General features: G+C 36.6%; 1 protein-coding gene across 2 annotated transcripts; it reads right to left on the minus strand.

Moving 5' to 3' along the window:
* Window positions 1–9,265: 9,265 nt before the first annotated feature.
* Window positions 9,266–17,331, minus strand: LOC145041779 (disease resistance protein RML1B-like). Of its 2 annotated transcripts, none has more exons than XM_078989966.1 (8): window positions 17,129–17,331; window positions 15,342–16,031; window positions 12,186–13,314; window positions 11,773–12,096; window positions 10,821–11,690; window positions 10,110–10,731; window positions 9,675–9,745; window positions 9,266–9,542 (listed from the first exon to the last, which is right to left on the minus strand). In XM_078989966.1, exons 2-8 carry the CDS (start codon window positions 15,920–15,922, stop codon window positions 9,495–9,497), a joined length of 3,645 nt encoding a protein of 1,214 aa, XP_078846092.1. In that variant the 5' UTR covers window positions 15,923–16,031; window positions 17,129–17,331; the 3' UTR covers window positions 9,266–9,494. The 2 variants fall into 2 exon arrangements, with proteins under 2 accessions (XP_078846092.1, XP_078846084.1); XM_078989958.1 differs by having other exon boundaries at window positions 17,100–17,331.
* Window positions 17,332–20,864: the final 3,533 nt, after the last annotated feature.

Below are 20,864 nucleotides of genomic sequence, written 5' to 3' on the forward strand. Positions count from 1 at the left end.
ACTGACGAGTCGGCTGTAGTGCCATTAGAGGACATTCAGGTGGATGCGAGCCTGAACTACGCACAGATGAAATAGTTGTTTTGTGATAACACGATGGGAGACATCAGTGTTGTCAGTGATCCAGTCATCTAGTGGAGTATAGATGACGACTATGGATGATACTAGACGGTCCAGTGGAACGATAGCAGGTTCGTAACATGTAGGTATTTTTGAACTAGGTGCTCATTAGGTATTTTTGAACTGAGTGTGTTCACTACGTATCTTTGAACTGAGTGTGTTCACTAGGTATTTTGAACTAAGTGTGTTCACTAGTTACTTTTGAACTAAGTGTTTACCAGATGTTTTGGACTACGTGTTCACCAGATATATTCTATAAGCCTTGGTAATGATGGACTTCATGTCGATTCCTTAGGATGATCCTTAGGAATAAATAAACGAGGAATAGCTGATTCATAGGGTAGATCCTTAAGACTAAAGAAGATAATGGGGATGGGTAATTGGGTTGATTGTTTGATTGTTTAAACATAATAATTATATTATTGTGGGTTGAAAACCTTATGTACTAATCAGGTTTCCCAACCTGACCCACTCAGTTTATTTATATCACAGGTGTTAATACGAAGTCACTTTACACTGAGAGATTTAAAGAGATGTAGATCACTAGTGTAAATAAATGTATGTTCTGTTTATGCTTATGTTCCTGTATTGACGATGACATCCCAAACGTTTTAAAATGAATAAAGTACGTGTCTTCGGAAATGTTTTAATAACGTATTTATCATGTTTTTCTGGGAACAAATTCCGCAACGTTTTTATTAAAAGAAGCTCTGATTTTTATAAAGCATAAACAAAATCGGTCTTTTCTGGCCGTGAAAATGGGGATGTCACAGCTGGTATCAGAGCATTAGTTTAAGCGAACTAGGAATATGGATTTATTTGTAGACTTAAACTTAGAATGCTAAGTGATGATTGTGAGGTGTGAGCACTAGCTTAATTTAGGAATGATGCCCAAATTACTTTTATGTGCTAAATGATTTGTTATGCTATAGTTTGATTGGATCTATGGTCTGTTGCCGACCGGATCTGGAAACGTTATGTGTTTAGGATTCTAAACATACGAATACGATATTAGAACTAGCATATAAACATTTCGGAGCGATAAGGATGATTTAAACGTCAATCCTATGTAAGGGTCTAGATTCACCTTATTCGGTGTATAGATCAAGATGGCAAGGACCCATAGCAGAAACGTGAATGCAAATGAGAATAAGAACCAACCCCCAATGGTTCAGCAAATACCTGTTGTAGAAGAAGTTGCACCTGAGCCAGTCACCATGGCTGGTGTTCAAGCCATGATTCGGGTTATGCTAGCTGAACAAAGGGAAGAAATGAGGCGGATGTTGAATAGGGACGAACCTACTATGCCCACTGAGCAACCCGAGCTGATTCCTGAGCAATTGGAGGAAGGGAACTACAGCCGCCAAGTGAGTCAAGTGGGGACTCAAGGTGATCAAAGGGATGGCCTGGAGAGGAGAAATGACAAGGATGGGCGAATGTACAAGAATTTCTTGGGTGCGAAACCACCAAGTCTCTCAGGAAGCCCAAAGCCTGTTGAGTTTATGGATCGGATCTCCGAGATGGAGATGGTGTTTGAGAGTTGTGACTGTAGCGAGAAACAGAAAACCGTCTTCGCTGTAAGACAACTGAAAACTGGAGTTTTGAGCTAGTGGAAGCTATTGGCAGATACGATGCCACGAGGAGAAGCCTTAAGGATGTCATGGGAAGAGTTCTTGGAACAGTTGAAAATGCAGTACTGCTCAGAGATAGATCTGATAGACCTAAACAACGAGTTTCAGAACCTGAAGAAAGGGAAGATGAGTGTTGATGAGTATGCCACCGCATTCACCAAGAGGATGAAGCTATTCCCCTACTTGGTGCCTACTAAACTCTCCAAGATTGATAGGTTTGCTAATGGATTACCCACCGACTTTGGCCCAATGGTCAAAATGGCAACTACCTTGAAAACAACTGTTAGGGCAGCTAAGAATGTAGAGGCCCAAATAAGGGAAAAGGGTCTAGAAAAAGATAAGGCAAGAGAGAAGCGGAAGTTTGAAGGATCTTCAAGGTCCAACAAGGAGAGAAAATTCTCGAAGCCTGGAGGAGGAGGTGAAGCAAGATGGTGTGATAAATGCAAGAAGAAACACTTTGGAAAATGCGGCGAAGAGGTGACATGTTTCAAGTGTGGAAAGTCTGGGCATTATGCCAATGAGTGTACATCCAACAAGAGGTTGTGTTATCATTGTAAAGAAGGGGGGCATCTTTCAAGGAATTGCCCAAACAAAAATAAAGTAGCAAGACCAGAAACGCCACCGAGGCCAAGGGCATTCCACATGATCCTCGACGAAGAAGAAAACAATGCGAGGAACCAAGGATGAGGAATTCATACCCGAAGATCAAGCTATGAGGTAGCCAAAGAGATAGAACCATATGATGTAGCCTATTAGAAGCATAATCTAGGGTGAACTTGAACACCTATGTAATAGTTTCAAGAAATAATAAAATCTTCGTTTTGTTATCTGGTGTGTTAAACTGTTATGTAATTTTCTTGAATGGTGACTTGGAAAACTGCGAGACAATACTTGGGACGAGTATGAGTAGGTGTGAAAGGTAGTAGATGCATATACTACCGGAAGCACAGGACTCACGCTTGGATCAGGGAAAGTCACAAGGTTACCAAGAAGCTAGTAATTGATTTCGTTTTATTCAACTATGCCGTTACCATTGTTTCGGTAATGACTAAGAAAATTGTTGTTATCCCGACCCAAGTGGTCATATGACATTGAGTCCGACTACGATGAGTAGGTTACGTGGTTCAGAGAACCAAGTTTGATGTAGCGTCCGACTTAAACCAAACAATTGAAATCAAAGCAATCAATAGAAGTATCACGCTCGTTGATAAAAAAAAGTTGGTAGCTAGAAATGCTACATGTTAAAATGTGATTATATCACATTAGACCATGAAGGAAGACATATTTCATTCCGGAATTTGACTCTAAGAGACCTGAGTCTAAGCGTTGTTACGTATGATAATAGGTCATTAGAATATGACACCTCGATCAATTGTAGCAATCAAATTAACTTGTCCTAAGAAGAAGAAGGTGTCTCTGATAAAGAATGAGCTTGTGACACAAAGGTCATGACTGAAAGTCTAACGAGCAGGTGCAAGACCAAGCACCGCCTGCAATCAAGGAGTCCAAGAGTTAGATACCCGTTCGAAGCAACATAGAAGTTACAGTTACTACCTAGGATGAAGAGATAATGTATGGAGTCATTATACTGCCATGTTTCGTTGATGATTCCGGGACGTAATCATCCTAAGGGGGAGATAATTGTAACGCCCGTAGATCCGGGCTAGTCAATTTAGAGATAATAGGGGTCGAAAATGATTTTTTGACAAAATATTATTTAGAATAAATAATTTGAACCAAGTTGTAGTATATGTCACAAGGTGCCCGTACATATAAAGAACGCCGAAATCCGAGTTATAACGAAGAAGTTCTGACTCGTCGAAGTTTCGCGACGGAACCGACACGGCACCGGGAAGCGTAAAAAGTGAATTTACGATAGAGTGAGATTTAGCCTTAGTGATATAAACGAAAGTCATAGAATATGTTAAACCGAGAGAATCCATCGTATGAAGAAGTTATGATTTTCTAAGATTCGGCTTAGCAGTGTACAGCTCGAAACTTGAATTTTAGTTTGAGCGGTTTTTGGCTTATGCGACCTAAATGAGAGTTGAAGATCTCATTAATAGGAACTCAACGGTAAAAATACAGATGAAAACGGAGTCCGTATGAAGAAGTTACGAATTCTTCGCGGTCATTTAACAGTCTAAACGCCTCGTACTGTTAAATTTAAGATCGGTCGAGAATTAGCCGACGAAGTCAAAATGAAAGTTGTAGATATTATTTTTACCTACGCGTGGATATAAAGAACGTCAAAAACGGAGGTCGTATGTGAACGTTACGGATTTTAGAAGTCGGAAGTGTGTTGTGCGAAAATGGGTGATGTGACACAATCTTGGCCATTGATTTCTCCCCAAGTCTTGCCACTAGATGGTGACATGTGGCACCAAGTTCAGCCATTTTCACCCTATAAATACCACCTCTCCCACCCTCATTTTCTTCACACCTTTCCCATTCTTTCTTCTCTTTACTCTCTCTCTAAAACCTCTCTCTAGCCCCGAAATCCCCCGAAAAGCCTAGGGAACCTCCCTAGCACGAGGCGGAAGCCCCAGAGTGCTCGACGGCTCTGAGAAGAAGAGCTTTTCGGCTCCGAAACGCTGCTCCAAGCAAATCCTGGTTTTCTATAAAACCCGCTGTAAGTGAGCTACGCCTACGCTATTTTTAATATAGCTTTTATTTAATTATAGTAACGTTATTAGGAACTTATAATAAATACTTGGGCTATTATTATGGGTTATATAAGTATTTTTTAATGCTTATATGATAGTAATAATAGCTAGACTAATAATTAGTCATGGTAAATATTAGATTAAAATCTAGTGGTGATAATACTAAGTTTCGTCGAAGGAAATTATTTTTTTTCAAGAAGTGAAGCGCTGTCTGAGTTCGGAATCACCATCTTTTCAAGTGAGTGCATGGTCCCTTTCATCTTACACATAGATATGAAGTATTTATTATATAATTTACGTGTTGTGAGTGCATGGTCCCTTTCATCTTACACATAGATATGAAGTATTTATTATATAATTTACGTGTTGTGAGTGCATGGTCCCTTTCATCTTACACATAGATATGAAGTATTTATTATATAATTTACGTGTTGTGAGTGCATAGTCCCTTTCATCTTACACATAGATATGAAGTATTTTAATATAAATTACGTGCTATGTGTGTGCATATTGTATGAATACTTGCTGTCTATGCCGAGTGAAAGATTTTTATACATGTTTTAAATGATTTAAACTGTATACGTATTTTATATCTACAAAACGTGTTGGGTAAAACATGGGTAGATGAAATAGTTGTTTTGTGATAACACGATGGGAGACATCAGTGTTGTCAGTGATCCAGTCATCTAGTGGAGTATAGATGACGACTATGGTTGATACTAGACGGTCCAGTGGAACGATAGCAGGTTCGTAACATGTAGGTATTTTTGAACTAGGTGCTCATTAGGTATTTTTGAACTGAGTGTGTTCACTACGTATCTTTGAACCAAGTGTGTTCACTAGGTATTTTGAACTAAGTGTGTTCATTAGTTACTTTTGAACTAAGTGTTTACCAGATGTTTCGGACTACGTGCTCACCAGATATATTCTATAAGCCTTGGTTAGGATGATCCTTAGGAATAAATAAACGAGGAATAGCTGATTCTTAGGGTAGATCCTTAAGACTAAAGAAGATAATGGGGATGGGTAATTGGGTTGATTGTTTGATTGTTTAAACATAATAATTATATTATTGTGGGTTGAAAACCTTATGTACTCACCAGGTTTCCCAACCTGACCCGCTCAGTTTATTTATATCACAGGTGTTGATACGAAGTCACTTTACACTGAGAGATTTAAAGAGATGTAGATCACTAGTGTAAATAAATGTAAGTTCTGTTTATGCTTATGTTCCTGTATTGACGATGACATCCCAAACGTTTTAAAATGAATAAAGTACATTTCTTCGGAAATGTTTTAATAACATATTTATCATGTTTTTCTGGGAACAAATTCCGCAACATTTTTATTAAAAGAAGAACTCTGATTTTTATAAAGCATAAATAAAATCGGTGTTTTCTGGCCGTGAAAATGGGGATGTCACAACCGATAACGGCGGAATACGTTTCGGAGTGGAGGACGTCATGTACAGTATCATCACAATTGAATAATAGTAAAAACAAGAAACATACAACCATTTCATTTAGATAGTGAGTTTAGTTACAAGTGTGTTTTTGTAATGTTCAAAAAACACCAAAAGTAATACAAAAATAAGAGATGGATCTTGTATGCTCCACCTTCTCCAAAATGCTGCACCCGAACCTGTCTATCTTTGACATGAGGATACAAGTTATTTTGAAAACGAATATCAGCATGACGCTGGTGAGTTCATAAGAGTTTAGTGTGAGTTTTGTATACATGCATTAGAACTGATAGTACGAAATGTTGCAATTTACATTCATAAGTAATAGAAAACCCTAGAAAATCCTATATTTTCCAGAGAATACATTGTAAGTGAAAAACCTTAAGGAAACAAGAAATCTTCATTTGTGAAAAACCGTTTATTGTAAAAGTATATCATTGGATCTCCAATAAGTAATTTAATAAGATAGAATATACCTGTAGTAGTGATAGAGGTGCAAACTCCCCTTAGTGATAGATACTTATTTACTTTGGGAATGTTAAATTAGACTTTAGTTTAGTGTTTTAGTGTGGATATAGTGTATTCCTTGTATGTTACCGATAGTGTGAGCAATAGAGAACCCCATGACCTTCCCGGTCATACACAGTATAGTGAAGTAGTAGCATCCCTGGGCCTGTACGACTCGGACTGAAATTAACAGTCGGGGTGTACTAGTGTCTGCCCCGTATAGATCTATACATGTAGTGTCATCTTCCGGTCGGAAAAACTCTGGGCATAGTATGTAGCGAATAGAGTATCTCGTAGTGAGTTAGTGTGTTATCTTCTGTTTAGTGCCTTTTCTTGTATTATAGTGTGGTAGTCTTTTGTATAGCTCGTAGTGTGTATTATAGTGTGTAGAGTAGTAGTGATAGCGAGTAGTAATGGCCTTAACTATACCTATTATAGTTAACTTAGTGTGTATAGTTCTTACCAATTTAGTGGTTTAAACATCGGATGAAATGAAAATGTTCGTATCCAACACTAGTATACATGATATATAACTAAGAAATTAACGACAGTCGGACGGATAACAATTACCCTAAGCCCACAATCAAACAAGAACAGGGAATAAGGCGAGCTATCGGTCCTAAGTCCTTCAAGTCTTACTTATATAAATATATTAGTGTGGTTACTTTTTATAAGAAATTTTATTTAGGAAAAATCTTATCCAAAGGGAACATTTAAAAAAAGTTGTTTATTTATTCAAAATAGTTTTGAAAACGAAAAATCCTTTTATAAGGCATAGTGATAAATCACATGTGATTCGAACTACAGATAGTAAATCGCATGTGATTAATTTCCATAAACATGTATAATTGAGTTGTATCCCCCCCCCCCTAAAACATATAAAAACAATTGAAAGGTTCATTAAAGGGGTATGAACTCACCTGTAGTGAGTGGTTCTGATGACAAAGTTGGATTTGATGCTAGGTGTCAAGTGGTGACTTGAGTACACACGCGAAGCCTATTTAGCATATATTGGCACATGTATGGATATAATTAGTGTTATGAACAACTAATTGATGATTTTGGGACCATCATAGGGACTATTAAACACTTATAATGAAGTGTTATAATCATATATGATTGTATGAGGGTTTATAAGGCTATACAAGAGGGTGTATGGCCAAAATACACACTATATGTGTGTGTGCGGCCAGGTGTGCGGCCTAGTGTGCTGCCAGCACTTGTGTGCGGCCCTGTGTGCTGCCAGCACTTGTGTGCGGCCCTGTGTGCGGCCATGTGTGCGGCCAGATGGTGTTCTTGGTGTTCTTGGTACCTTTTTATGAAGATCTTCAAGGAGAATGGATGATACTTGAGAGGATCTCGTGTTCTATGCTTGAAGAAATGAAGGAAGTGTTCAAAAATGATTTAAGTGTGGCATATATAGGTGGAGTGTGCGGTTGGGAATGGTGTGAGGCCGCAAACAAGAGTGTGTGGCCGCACACTCAAGTGTATGGCCGCACACTCCATGTGTGCGACCGTACACTCCATGCGTTGGAGTGTTTAGCCCGGTTTTGATTCCTACGCTTCGAGTTAACCCTTTTTAACACTCCTACCTTGATTATATCACATTTAGAATGCTTCATTAGACTCTAAAGGGTACTACTATATAGAAAAATAAGTCTAATATTGGAAAGAATTGAAGAGTGCATGCGAGAAGTTTTTCGGGTTGCCACACTTTCTCAGTCCTTGGTGTAAATCTTAGAGATAGGGTTTCTTTGTGGCCTTTTTGGAATGATCCATGGAGTAAATGGCCTTTTTGGAACGGATCTGACCTCAGGAGTGAGTTTGGGTTGATGCATGGCATAGACTCGCCGAGTTTGAAGAACAGACTCGGCGAGTAGCATGAAGAGTGTCCATAACCACTCAGCGAGTGGTCTTGCCGAGTTAAGGGGTTGACTCAGTGAGTCAGGGAGAGTCAGAGAGGGTTGACGGGTGGACTGAGTCAAGTTGGAACTCATCGAGTTATTCTTGAGACTCGGCGAGTTGAGTCGTGGTGGCCCCGCGACTCATGCCAGGTGGAACCCGTCGAGTTAGGAAAACACTCGACGTGTCAAGAGAGGATCCCAGGGAATCAGTGGACACGTGTAGACTCGCCGGGTCGCCCTAGTGTACTCGCCGAGTCCGGTAAAAGTTGACCGTTGACCATGTTGACCTTTAGGGTTGAGTTCAGTTGTATTTATGGGTGTATTATCTTGTGTGATTAGGCGGAGGCTAGATCACATTTGTTACGAGGTAGATATTTACCGAGAGACGCGAGGTGAATATTCTCACTATACTTTACCTTGAGTAGGTAACCAGAGTTATGTGACAGAGTATTTGTATGTTATATATGTTATGTGTTGTACTACATTATTTCTATGTGATTTATGCTGTGCATGTTTACAGAGTTAGAACCGGAAGGTTCCTAGAGTTAGAACCTGAGGGTTCACAGAGTTTGGGTGCACGGACCCACAGAGTTATAGCCTCGAGTGGCTAATATGTGTTATATGTGGTATTTTGGGGAACTCACTAAGCTTCGTGCTTACAGTGTTTTGTGTTATGTGTTTCAGGTGTCTCACAGGATCACGGGATGGCATCGACTTGATTCTACACACCAATGAAAGAGTTATATTTTGAGGATCCTGGTTTATTATGCAAGTGAAAATGGAGTTATGTTTTGTAATTTGATCATGAATGAGATTTTAAGAAAAGTGTTTTTAAGAATTAAACCATTATATTTAAATGAAAAATTGTTTTGAAATTTACGGCGTTACATACGTTTAAGTCTTTTCTTCAATAACATAAACAAAATCAACAAAATATCGAATAGAATATATAAAGTAATCAAAACAACATGTCGACTTACATCATATTCCTTACATGCGTATTAACTGAAATAAAAAATCATTCATATTGTTTTCACCTGTCTTTTGCAATTAAAGACTAAAAAAAGAATACAAAAACCAAAACATAAATGGGCACCAAAGGCTACAAGGAGCAAATAATCTTAATTCTTCTAGAAAATTAGGATATAACTCGTCCAGTTTCAAGTGATTGATTTAGAGTAGTTCGGTTACATCTAGCCTCTCTTTCTCAAGTAGATTCACGTGAAGGATAAAACCTTGAAGATTTCCCTTTACCCTATGAATAAATGGAAAGTAAGAAATTTTAAAATTTTACATAAGTATACATTGATATGGTGATAACATATTTAGTTGTATATGCCTTTTTATTCTGTGATGATAGAAAGGTTTGGATGTGAAAAAAATATACCACACGTGTGCTCCCAATTATGCCAGTATTCCTTTGAGAAAAAGCTCTAAACCAGGACACTTCCTTTTGTCCTGAACACAAGTTGTATTGAAAGCATAAATATATTTATGTGATCCGCCATATCAAAGACATAGTCAACTGACATAACAAATCAACCCATTTAGACCAATCAATACTTTGTTCGATTCATCTAAAATTAAAAGTCAAACTTTAATTTTTTGTATTATATAAAAATAAAATCTTATATGATAATAAAATTAATAATAAATGAGTGGATATGGGACATATTAGTCATTTGTTTAAAAGATTTAAGTTATGATTTACTATTAAGACAAATGAGTCATTATCCATCTATTTAAAGAAATTGGGTTATAGATGAGATCATTATACATAAAACAATATTACGATAATATAATTAACAAAAATCACATATACCTTGATATCTGGGGCCGTCTGGAATTAATTTAGCATGATACGGAAACAACATAATGGCAGACTCAAAAAACCGCATGTTGTTTAGGATGTATTGTCCTGTTGTTGTTTGAAAAGGAGAGAGATCTCCACCAATTATGTGATTCCATGACTTGTAATAACCCAATGCATCTTCTTCTTCATCCTTGTTCTTTACTTCATCATACACAAGACTCACCCCACAATCCTTTACAAATTCATTATATGGTGATGTAACAGTAATAGTAACATGGTCACCAACCTCCATTTCATTCATCCCAAACATCCAATGACTTAACACCAACCAACACTTTCCATATTCAATAACTCTATCCGTGTGACGTTCGTATATCCACGTGCAGTTCTTTGTTATATTACTAATTGTCGTCATTGGTGTACTAGGAAACTGATCATGTGGAAATAATAACCACTCATCGGGAGGTTTCAATGTGTGCAGAGAGCAGAAGTTGAGTCCAGTAAGGTTGTTTGGAGATGATGATGGGATGGTAAATGATATTGATGGCCCCAAGCTTCTATACTTAAACCAACTCGGAATCTCCTCTGCTTCATACTTTGTGCTGAATATTCCAAATTCATAAAACATTGACTACAAAATACAACCACCTTAATTAAATACATATATAACAATTATATTATACATATTCACATAAAGATGGACAGTTAACCGAAAGAAACCTGGATTTTAGATTCCCAAGGATTAGGTCCCACGTATCCTTTGTTAAGGAAGTCTACATTGATCCAACCCAAACTACGTAATACCTTGTCCTTAACACCCACCATTGCTTGGATTTTGATCATTCCTTCAATTTCACAGGACCCAGGTGTGAAATCTATCCACCAGTTTGATGATAACTCTAGTGGGGACATTTCTGGATCAAATACAACTTTCTTTACAAAACTCCCATGACGAGAAAATAGCAACAACCTACTTAGTGTACGTGGAGGATGCTCAACTAACTTCAATTTTTTACAATTCGCCATACTAAGTATCTCTAGCCTAGGAAGGGTTCTCATACAACTAGGCATGGAATTTATAGGATTGTAATCCAAATATAATTCCTTTAACATGGTTAGGCAACTAAAGTCCATGGGAAAGCATTCAGTGGACAAATTATTATTTACTAATGACAACCTTACTAAAGACCTCGGTAAAGAAACTGTAAACAACTTCAAATCACTTGGTATAGCACCCATAAAGACGGAGGAGGAGGTTCTTATGTTTATGACCATATCCATATCCTCGATTTGAGAATCGCTAAGCTTACAACCATCGAGCAACAGTGTTTTAACATTCTTCAACATGCCTATGTTTCTAGGAAGTTTTTCAAGCTTCTTGCAATAGCTCATATCAATGAAGACAAGTTCAATACATTGCTCAATTGATTCACCAACCTCAACCAAACCAACACAATTTCTAACTATTAACCTCTCGAGTGCAGGGAGTTGGTCAAAGTCACCAAGACTACGAAGTTGTTTACAGAAACTTAAATTAAGAATCTTCAATGATCTAAACAACTTTTTGTCTTTTAAGTACAATGCATCAAACTGCAAAAAAGTTGAAATAAGTTAGAAGAGTATTGAATTTCATCACCTCAACATTGATGAATAATGAATGAAGATAAGTTACCTTTTGTCTCTTCTCAAGTCGTTGTATATTACTATAACAACCAACAAATGATTCAATATAGCTATATGACATGTCAAGAGCAACCAGATTCATCATTGGTAAGTCTAAAGGTATAGACTTTAAACGGAACCCATGCATACGCAAGCCTCTTAATTCACCCGGAAAGTTCTCGTAAGACCCCTCCATGTGCACATAATTGATTTGTAGTAGCATTAGACTATCCATGTTACTCAATGCATCTGTTTTTAGCTCAAATGATGCTTCAGACTTCTCTTTCTCAAGCATGCGCATGTCAAGGGAAAGGCCTAAAACGTTTCCCTTACCCTAAAAAGAAACAAATGGCCAAAAATAAAAAAGAGATAATACAAAGTAATTTGAATATGCACAATACCAACAAGTATACATACTCTCACCTTTTTTTGTTTCAACACTCTGAATGACTCCTTATGACACCATATTCGACTTCGCTTCCATGGCTTGTCAAGTGATTCTTGATGTACTTCCAATCTTCCCATCTCTTGAACCAACTGATGCATCTTTAATTCATTATTCGATCCTATACTAAGAAGATATCTGTCAATGAGATTCGTGATTCCAGATCTTGTGATTATATCACATGCCTTTAATATTGTTTCACTAACATCTCTATCTATTCCAACAAAAAAGCAAGCAATATGCTTAAACAATTCCTTATCATTGTTGGATGGCAAAGAATCAAAGCTCATTCTCAAGACATTATTTATATGGGAACTTGTTTCTTTATTTAACCCTTCTATGCACCCTTCCCAGTAAGCTACATCTCGATTACATAGAGACTTTCCCAAAACTACAAGAGCCAATGGATTTCCTTGACAATATTTCACAAGCTTATATGACACCTCTTCATAACCTTCCTTGGGATAGTTGCACATGAATGCATGAAAACTCAAAAGTTGTAGTGATTGGATCTCATCTAAGCCAAGAAGCAAATGTCTTTCATGCTTGGGTTTATTGTTTGTTTTGAATAGTGCACAACTCTCGGTCAACCATCTGTCCCTTGTTGTTATTATAATTTTGCTTCCAGGATGAAAACCTTTGCTTCCAAGTAATGCATCCAACTGATCAATAGTGGTTATATCATCAAGGACTAGAAAAACCCTTTTACGGGCTAGTGCATTCTCTATCTTTGTGGTGTATATTCCCACATCATGAAATCTAATTGAACTTGTTTTTGAAATGTCATTGCAAAGTTGTTCTTGTAAATCAAGTAACCCATTAAACTTTCCATCACATTTCCTTGTGATATCTTCAATAAAGCTACTTATGTGGAATTCATGAGAATACAACCCATAGACATGTTTGGCTAAAGATGTCTTCCCGATCCCACCCATACCCAAAGTAGTGAGTATGTCTGCAGTATGTGAGGACCCATCTTTCAACCATGAAGTAACAAAGTGAATATGATATTCCATCCCAATAAGTAATGGTTGAGCAATCCTTAAGGGTACATGTAATCTACAGTGGATATCGTTCACAATTTCTTCAATGAACTTTGTCTCTAGCCTGAAATTTAACAAACCAGATTTGGAGATTTTAATTTATCCAAAGATCAACTCATATATATATATATATATATATATATATATATATATATATATATATATATATATATATATATATATATATATATATATATACACCATACTATTGTTATTAATTAAGTTCATCATATCAAAACCATGGTACTTACCTTCTAACCATATAACCATCTAATGTGTAAGGTCATAATATTTATGTATGATACAACCTAAGTTACCATTATGTTGCAATATTTGACATATTAGCCACCTAACTTTACTATGTTTCCACAAGACCATCAAACTTAACTATCAATGTGGCTATGCATGTGGTTAGAAAAAAAATTCCAGGTTATCCTCTACTACTTATAGGTAAGAGAGTTATTGTTATTTGCTATCTAAAACTGCAAATATAGTCCATCTCTGATTTGTTGTTTTCTTTGGGCTGGATGCAAAAGGTTTCATTTTTGCAATATATGTCATTTTGCAAGGGTTGTGTTGTGGTTTTAGTCCCTTACTTTACACTGAGTATTAATCAATTAAATCGTTGTGAAAAGACTACTTTGACCTTTCATATTAAATTTTATTATTATTATTATTATTATTATTATTATATAAATAAGGAATGTTGTATTACAAAGGACAATCTCTTATTCCAAAACCAACCTCTCTTATTCTAAAACTTTTTTTTGAATATCACCATCGATTCAAACCTTTACCTAAGATGCTTCATACAAGGAAAACCAAAAATTTAGGCAACAACCTTGGGAGGACAGTAAAAGAAAATAAGTGAAGTTTGAAGTTGGGGGGATGTGTCTACCTTAAATTTCAACCCTAAAGACAACAACCTTTGGAAAGACGCTCAAATGAAAAATGTGCTCCATGATTTTATGGCCCTTTTACAGTTTTGTAGTGAATCGGTTAGGTAGCATACTGATTACAACTTCAGACACTACAACCATTCATCCCATTTTTCATAATTCGCAACTAAAGCTAGCAAAAGAAGATAAGACAAACTCTCCAGCCATTCCACTTGGAGATAAAATAAACCAGGCCTGAAATATATACGTACCATGAAGTGCTTATTCCTTAATTTCAGTTCAAGTCATAACATAATGATTGGTTATTGTTGCGATTTTTGTTTATTGTTAGTGACTCTTCAAATTATCTACAGGTAGTTCAAAATTTTGTTTTGTTTATAGTTTCTGAATCTTCAATTTTGTAACACATTCTTCAAATTATTGATTTGATTTACTATTGTGAATCTTCAAATTTTTGTTTCTGAATCATCAAACTTATTGATTCGATTTATTGTTTATGTATCTTCATTAATGCTGGTTTTAGATCAACTTTCGTTTTTGTTTTAGTTTAGCGTTTTAGCTTTTGATTTACATTCTAGTGGGGGGTGGGGGGGCATGAAAACAGAAGACCCGTGATTGAGGCTTGGGGAGGGCGGGCCCACAATAATAACCATAGTTAAGGACCAAATTATTCTAAACCACAAAGAAAATGACATTTTTGCAAAATAATAATAATAATAATAATAAACTTTTTGGACCCACTTCAAACAAAACAGCATGATACCACATGGATGATTTTTGCAGTTTTCTCTATTTATTATAAAAAAATGATATGATTTGAAGGTAGTATGGTATAGTTAATAGTAGACACATCAAATTGTTCGATATGATTTTTAATAACAAACATACTAAAATAATTGGGATTGTTTATCTAAATGAACCAACTTATGATAAAATACTAATGCAACACGCATGTCAATTTTATCATAAAGGTTAATCTATCTATATGAAGTGATTATGAGATCACATAGCAGGAGGCTTAGATTCAATTTTGTGCATCTTCTTTGTCCTAATACATGAAATGAATAACTATTTAATTTGTTGATACTGAGAAAACTTATTGAAATGCAAAGGGAGAAGATGATATTGACATTTTATGCGTTAATCAAACAAAATTGAAGGCGTATGGAAATACGGGTAAGAAATTGATTACCTTCCTTTTACGTCCTTTCCTTTTAAATTAGAAACTTCTATAAGCGATTTATTCCATCGGACTATCTTTTGAGCCCATTGACTTCTTTTATATGCATTTGTCTCTTCCTCCATTGTCTGTTTATGCTTAGCCATTGCATCTCCGAAGCTGCTTTGTTGCTTTCTGACATGGGTGGGCTTCACATGATAAAATATCGGAATAACAATATGGTTGGATGTGATACGCTGTTCAAGGATCAACACCAATTCATCTAGGCACCATGTTGAAGAAGCGTAATTCTTGGACAACACAATAATAGAAGCTCGAGATGCCTTAATTGCACTCTCCAGTTCCGGTTTAAGATCTTCACCTGTTTCAATCTCTTCTTCATCATCCAAGAAGGTATTGATGTCGGCATCAATGAGAGCCTTATGAAGGTGATTAGTGAAACTATGACGAGTGTCAACACCTCTAAAACTTAAAAAAACGTCATATCTATAAGCATCCGTTGATGAACTATGACCATGAGTTGATGGACTATAACCACTAGTTGATGAAGAAGATGAAGATTCTTCTAAGAGGAGTTCAGAGAGAACAACCATTATGATTTATGAGTTGATGAAGAAGAAGATGAAGATCCCAGGATTTTGTGTATCTCAGTAAGCTCTGAAACTCTTCATTGGTTCAATGTCAAGATCTAGTACATAATGCCTGTATATAAAATCCAAATTACTAATATGAAAAATATACACCTGAATAATAACAATACCTTCTAATTCTTCAAAATAAAACTTTAAGTGACGACTAAAGTACAATACATATGCACCTCCGAGTTTCGAGTTGGTTTTGGAGCTATATACTGCATAATGTGTATATGTATATTTAAAGATATTGATTTTTGTGTTCAAAGGCTATTCAATAGCTTAAATAGTGCTAAACTCGGTTGCTTTGTGAACAAGGGATGTATGGACATCAAACTTAGGCATCTAAACACTCGAAAAGCAATACAACTGAAGCTGCTTTACATGAAATGAAATACAAAGAGAGGCTGATAAATCTCTGCAACAGTAATCTCATGGCAGTAGTAATTTTGTGACAGGTTTTTGGATCCTTTAGCCATTACATTGACAATTTGACATGAAATTTTATTTTAAAAGCTGTTACCTACTTAACTAAATTGGCTAACCTGTTTTTCTGGCTACGTTTGGATGCAAGATAGTAACAAAGCAATTTATGCATTTAAGCAACAACACCTCTGTTTTCATTTGATTAACCCACGTAAACATGATAAACATTCTCTGTTGTCTAAGTAAAATCCATTGGAGTTTCAGTAAAGTAATACTCAAACAAATCAACAACAAATACCATTCTCAAAATAACTACATGATCCACTACTATCTCCCTTGAAGGAAATTGCAAAAAACTTTCCAGATGAAACATAAAAGGTAAATGCACTCTATAGTCTTTACACAAGTATATAGATATCATTGAGTTTTGACTTCAATAGCAAGCAAAATACTCATTATGATAGATTGACAGTCGAATATTGAACCACTAAGGAGCAGATAACATCATTCAAAAAGAATCTAATAAATTAATCTTATTATGAAGGAGGCAATTTTAAAGGATCGAAGAGTTTCCCAACGTGTACGAAGTTTTGTTCATCATTCTGGACTTTACGCTACAAGGACTGAATCGCATGTTAATGAAAGAAACAGGTGATTATGATATGACTTATGATTAATAAGATGATATTGTCTAACTACGTGTGAAACTAACTTGTTAGAATGCGCCTTGATCATAATTACCCGCCTACAGGACGACAAGGCGATCTGAAGCAGCGATGATAGAGGATGAATCAGCAGTGATGAGGCTGAGAAAGATGATGATTGAAAACCACAGACCGAATTGCATTAAGTCGGCAGCTTAAGGGCAAATCAACGACGAAGGAAGGAAGACGACAAGAGAGTCAACGAGGATGTGGTGGTTTTCTTTTGCTTTACATTCAGAGGACTCAGGTTTTCTTTTTATTTATTTTTCCTTTTCAGACAAAATATATAAATGACGCAACCGCCCTATTTTGTATTTTGACTTTGCATTTTTAGTCCTTTTAAGTATTTTTCATCCATTTTAAAGGAAAAATGTTTTGGTCCCTTTACCTACCATTACCAATTACGAGTTTCATGTACAAGTGGCTTTTAATTGATTAAAAAACTTGAATTAAATCCACCTCATTCTTCACCCTTTGTCCATGCCTCTTTGCCCCTCTCACATTCGCGCACACACCACACACAAACAAAAAACCCAGCTGGACAAAAAATCTAATTAAACCCTTCATCTCCATCTACGATCGATCTGTACATAGAGGGATTAGATGCCGATGCGGCCTTTACCCATAACCGGCGACGAAGGGATGGACTTTTTGAGACTATAATCTGAATCCAAACATGATACAAAAACCAAATTTGACTTTTCTTTCGAGCATTGAATTTGAATCGAAAGCTAACCAACAATTTCACCACTCTCACTACATGAATACGAAACTATTGCGACGACACCTATCCTGACGATGCATGTCGTCGCTACAAGTCCACCTATTCTGACGACTAGTTGTCGCCATAACTTTTGCCAATTTTGACCAAATTCATTTGACCAGGATATATTGTGCCGACAACATGCCGTCGCTAAAGGTCTGGCAGGAATGACCAAATTTTTTGCGGTATTCTGAAAATCATGCCGACGACACATTGTCGGGATAGGTATTGATAAATCTATTTTCCATTTATTTATATTCTATGATCCAGAATACCAGAACGACCTAGTTTTATGGAATCTATAGCGATGACTTGTCGTCGGCAAGCCACGTGGCGATCCGCGTGAAATACCTATCTCGATGACATGTCGTCGGCACTGTTTTTTTTTTTTTTTTTCCAGCAAAAAATGAAACGACATCATTTATCAAAAATACTGACGACATGTCGTCGGCACTGTTTTTTTTCAAGCAAAAAATGAAACGACATCGTTTATCAAGAATACTGACGACATGTCGTCGTCATGGGGGTTTACCCTAACAGACTGCAGTCGGTCTTTCATTTGCTCACAGTGATGCAAAAGCTCATACCTCTCCGACGAAAATCACAATCAACCTTCCAAACCGGTGATTAGCACTAGGTAACATCTTTTCTACTCAGATTTCTTTCTTTATTGTTGTGTAGTCAAGGTTTTTACCCCTAATTTGGGTTTTTTTTTGGTGTTTATAGTTGTTCACCAGTTTTGGTTCACCACCGTCCGTCTTCCACCACCTTCATCCTTCCCCACCGACGACCCCACCCTCCTTTCAACTTCTCTCCTTCACTGCCAGATCATGTAGGAATTTGGTGTGTTTTTTTGTTTTTTCTTCTTCTGATTTTGTGGATTTCCGGTGACCACCAGCCACCACCACCGGAGGATCACCATCAAATTTGACAATTAGAATCCCACCTTCACAGCAAAAAGAACGAAACATGTTAGTTTTTTTTCCTATTCAAATTGAAATTGTATATATGTATAAGATTATATGAAATTGAAATCCTTGTATGATTATAGGATTGTGTTGTTTGTTTGGTATGTTTATGATTATGTTGTTTGTTTGGTATATGTATGTTTGTTTTGTAATGACCCAAAAATCAAGGGAAAAAAATTTCATTTTTAGTATAGCTAAAACATTGATACCATTTATCTCAAACATTTCAAATCATCCTTAAGTAAAACATTTATCAGAGTTTATCCCAAAATCATTCATTGCAGAAATCATAGGTGTGTGCACTGCGATTAATCCGAGCGCTTCCTTTCCAGAACGATGATACCTGAAACCATAAACAAACATGTAAGCACGAAGCTTAGTGAGTTTCCCAGAGCATACCCCACACCAATCCATATAACACATATCATATTAGTTATAAAGCTACACATACCACATAAGCCATGCATACATAAACCTGGAAGGATGCCATGGGCTCCCCCAAGGTCTTACACCTTCGTGTCATGGGCTACCCCACATGGTCTTTACCTAGGAATGCTATGGGCTACCCCACATTGTCTTACATCCAATGCCATAGGCTACCCCACATGGTCTTTACCTAGGAATGCCATGGGCTACCCCACATGGTCTTATGTCCAATGTCACGGGCTCCCCCAGGGTCTTCCCTGCCAATATCATACTCCCTCCGTCCCAAAATTATAGTCCATCTTTCCTTTTTGGTTTGTCCCAAAACAATAGTACACTTCTAAAAATAAATAACATTTTCCCCAAAATACCCCTCATTATTACTTAACCAAATAAACATTTATTGGAACATTAAATGCAAAGTAAGGACAAAACTGTTATTTTATTATATAAAGTTTGTGCTTAATCTGTGTGTTTTTTTGTATGTGGAAAATAATATTGGGATGGAGGAAGTATATAATTAAATAGCATATCATGTATCACAGAAGTATCTACACACAACATGTATATAAACCTATAAGGATGCCGTGGGCTCCACTAGGGTTTTATACAATTGTGCCGTTGGCTACCCCACATGGTCATCCATGCAAGTATCACAAAGACAACTAGCATACCACATATCATATAATCACTAGCATACCACTTAGCATAAAGCTAACTATCATACCATATATACCTACTACAACTAGTGTACCACATAACATAAAATGGGCCAGCCTTGGTGCCTTAGACCCATTGGTATGGTGAGAAGACTCACCTCGTACTGCAGAAGCTTCCCACATGAATTCCTTAGCTGCTGCCCCACCAGCTTCCCGAGCTGTCACTACCAAACAATATACCTAATTAGCAATTGGTTCATATACCATAATCCTTAATCCATGCATGGGGTAAAATGACCATTCTAACCCTGGCCAAGTATTGATGGGTTTTGAGCATTCTAACACTTCCTAAGTGTACATGCAACCCTAATAACCTTGGATCTATGTTTGTCTAATTGTCATGCAAAGTTGAATTCCAAGGTTATATTCCTATCTAGCATACATGGGAACAATTTTAACATAAAGTATAGATAGAATAACTTACCTTGTTGTTGTTTGTGTTCCTTGAAACCTTGTGAGCCTAGCACCCCAAGTGTGATGCCTCAAATGCTTCACACAACACCAAATGCTCTTGGAAGAACTTAAGAGAGAATACTCACTTCTTCAAAATCGGCCAAGCCCTCTTGATTCTTAGTGTAGCCGATTTTGGGTGGAGGATATGTTACTTATATAGTGTTGACACATCTAGGGTTAAACCCTAATGTGTCATGACTCTTCATTTCCATGACCCATGGGTTTGTAACTCCCATGGAGCATCCATGGAGCATCCTATGGGTGAAACCCAACTTGATGGTCCATGGAGCCTTTTAGCCCACTATACAAGATATGGATGATTTACTTAATCAACCCATATATTTAATTAGTTATCTTTTGATCACTTAATTAATTCTAAATTAATTCTTGATCAAACTAATCAAATAACATTATTAATATATTAGAACTTATAATATATTAATAATC

Source organism: Lactuca saligna, chromosome 1 (assembly GCF_052625555.1).
Source record: "Lactuca saligna cultivar CGN05327 chromosome 1, ASM5262555v1, whole genome shotgun sequence".
NCBI lineage: Eukaryota > Viridiplantae > Streptophyta > Magnoliopsida > Asterales > Asteraceae > Lactuca > Lactuca saligna.